The sequence below is a fragment of the Octodon degus genome, unplaced genomic scaffold, assembly GCF_000260255.1.
Source record: "Octodon degus isolate 3935 unplaced genomic scaffold, OctDeg1.0 scaffold00125, whole genome shotgun sequence".
Classification (NCBI taxonomy): Eukaryota; Metazoa; Chordata; class Mammalia; order Rodentia; family Octodontidae; genus Octodon; species Octodon degus.
In genome coordinates this window covers 8,436,223-8,438,317 of record NW_004524701.1, presented here as the reverse complement: position 1 = coordinate 8,438,317, position 2,095 = coordinate 8,436,223, and the positions used below count along the sequence as shown (strand labels likewise).

General features: G+C 34.4%; 1 protein-coding gene across 1 annotated transcript in view; it reads right to left on the bottom strand.

The window, feature by feature from the left end:
* The window catches only part of LOC101584331 (ATP-binding cassette sub-family G member 2), a 209,682-nt gene that overhangs the window by 73,003 nt on the left and 134,584 nt on the right, over positions 1–2,095 (bottom strand). The window contains exon 2 of the mRNA XM_004640645.2: positions 1,621–1,842. Coding sequence (XP_004640702.1) covers positions 1,621–1,823 — 203 coding nt within the window. The 5' untranslated portion in view covers positions 1,824–1,842. The remainder of the gene's footprint in view (positions 1–1,620; positions 1,843–2,095) is intronic.

Below are 2,095 nucleotides of genomic sequence, written 5' to 3'. Positions count from 1 at the left end.
ATGGTGTTTGTAAATAGGATCACAAGTCCGCATCTTGTACAGCAATTAATCACTAAGAAGAATATATGCAGTGTATTATTTGTTGAAACTGTCCTTCTGATATGATTTGAAACTGTCTCATTGTTATCTGTTTGTCAATAAAACTTTGGAAAAAAAATAAAAATAAAAATAAAACTAGCGGTCAATTGGTAGGATTCTTAAAAAAAATAAAAATAAAAAATAAAAATAAAAAGGGTCTTCAAGGATAGCCAACATTTTGGCCCTAGCCATTCAACATCAGTGAGGACTCAGGACATAAGAGAACCTTTACTGTAACATCCTATAACCCAGTGGTGTCCCAAATTTTCTGATCAAGGAGATTATGAGGCCACAGAGGAAAGCTATTGATGATGTATAATGTACTAACGAGAATCATTTGGAGTGAAAAAATTCTCTCAGGCTTTCACAAAAAGCAAATTGGTCAAGCAATGGCCATTACTCATCCAGATGGGTGACACTGACAAAAGATGTATAAGGTACTGTACATGGTTCCAGCACAAATCCTGAGGGGATTTGACTGACCTTGTCAGATAGCAAGTTACACTTTTAGTTATATAGGTCTTGTTTTAACTTGATCTTAATTATCCAGCAGAAAAGTGTAACCACAGGTATCAAAAGTAAATTTATAGTAATATGCTGAGCTGTAAAAGGCTCAAGTCAACAATTTCTGACAATTGCCAGTTCTGCTGATAACCACTACTATTATGAACTATTGAACTATATTGAGTTATTTTGCTGAATTCAGGTGGCAATCTTTGGACTGGCATCAAATGTGAAAATGTCTTTTAAAGACCTCTCCAAATACAACTTCTGTAACTGCAATGGAACACTCATCTCTGACAAAAGAAAACAAAAACAGGGTATATGGTGAGAGCCATGGAAGCTGGGAAATTTATCAAATTTGTGTAGGTGGGACTAGGCCTCAGTGCCTAAAGCAAACAAGCTACCTCAGTAACCTGTCTGGTTAAGGTTAGCTATTAGTCACTAGGCAACCTTGTGTCACGTGTCACTTCCTTTGTAAAAGTATAAATGAAGGACCATCTTTTGTGAAAAAATGAAGAAAAAAATACATACATGTATATACAAGATAGTTAAGACACATATACAGCTACTTTCTCTTACCTCATTGAGAATAAAATTTTGTATTAATATTGTTTAGACAACATATTATGTTTGCATCTGGCCCTCTGAATAACTACTATTAGAAGACAACAGTATGCAATGTATTAATTATTGTAACTGCCCTACTAACCTGTAAGCAACTTTCATTGTTATTTTATATTTTTCTAATTAAAATGAATAAAAATAAAAATAGATTTTAAAAAGCAACTTTCTTTGGCAATTCCTTGGAAAGTTTTTCATATAAATAACAAGTGATGCAATTATTTTAATCCTATTTTAGCCAATAAAAATAAAATCATGTGTCTATACATGTTCAAATGTATACAGACTTTGACAACAGCTTCTTATACCATGGAAAACCATAAAACTCCTTTTAGGTGAGTAAAGCAGTCTTTTAAAAATGTATCCAAAAAAAATAAAAATAAAAATAAATAAATAAATAAAAATGTATCCACACACCTGATATTCGATAGTATTGATTTCATTTCTGACTTCCAAAACAGTAGAGTACTACTCTGTACTTTTACTTGATAGCTGATATTATGAAAACTCAGCACAATAGCTTCAGTAGATGTCTTCAGGTCACTGGAGGTCATTGATGGAGGGTCTTTGGTGTTTTTATTTAACATTGGAATAGAAACCTTGTCATTACTGGAAGACATCTGTAGAGTTTCTGCCTTTCTGTAGAAGAAAAAATAATAGTGAGTTTCCAGTCTACATAAATATGACTGAAGGCCTGGCAAGATCGCTCAGCAGACTAAGCAACTGTTTAGGCAAGCTCAGTCACAGGGGTTCAATCCCTGGCACCATATGCCACACTAGCTCTGCCTCCAGGTGCACTGAGCCATCACACACTGGATGTGGTGATACACACTTTTAATCCCAGCACTGGGGAGGCTAAAAACAAGAGGGTCAGCTGTCCCTGTAATATATA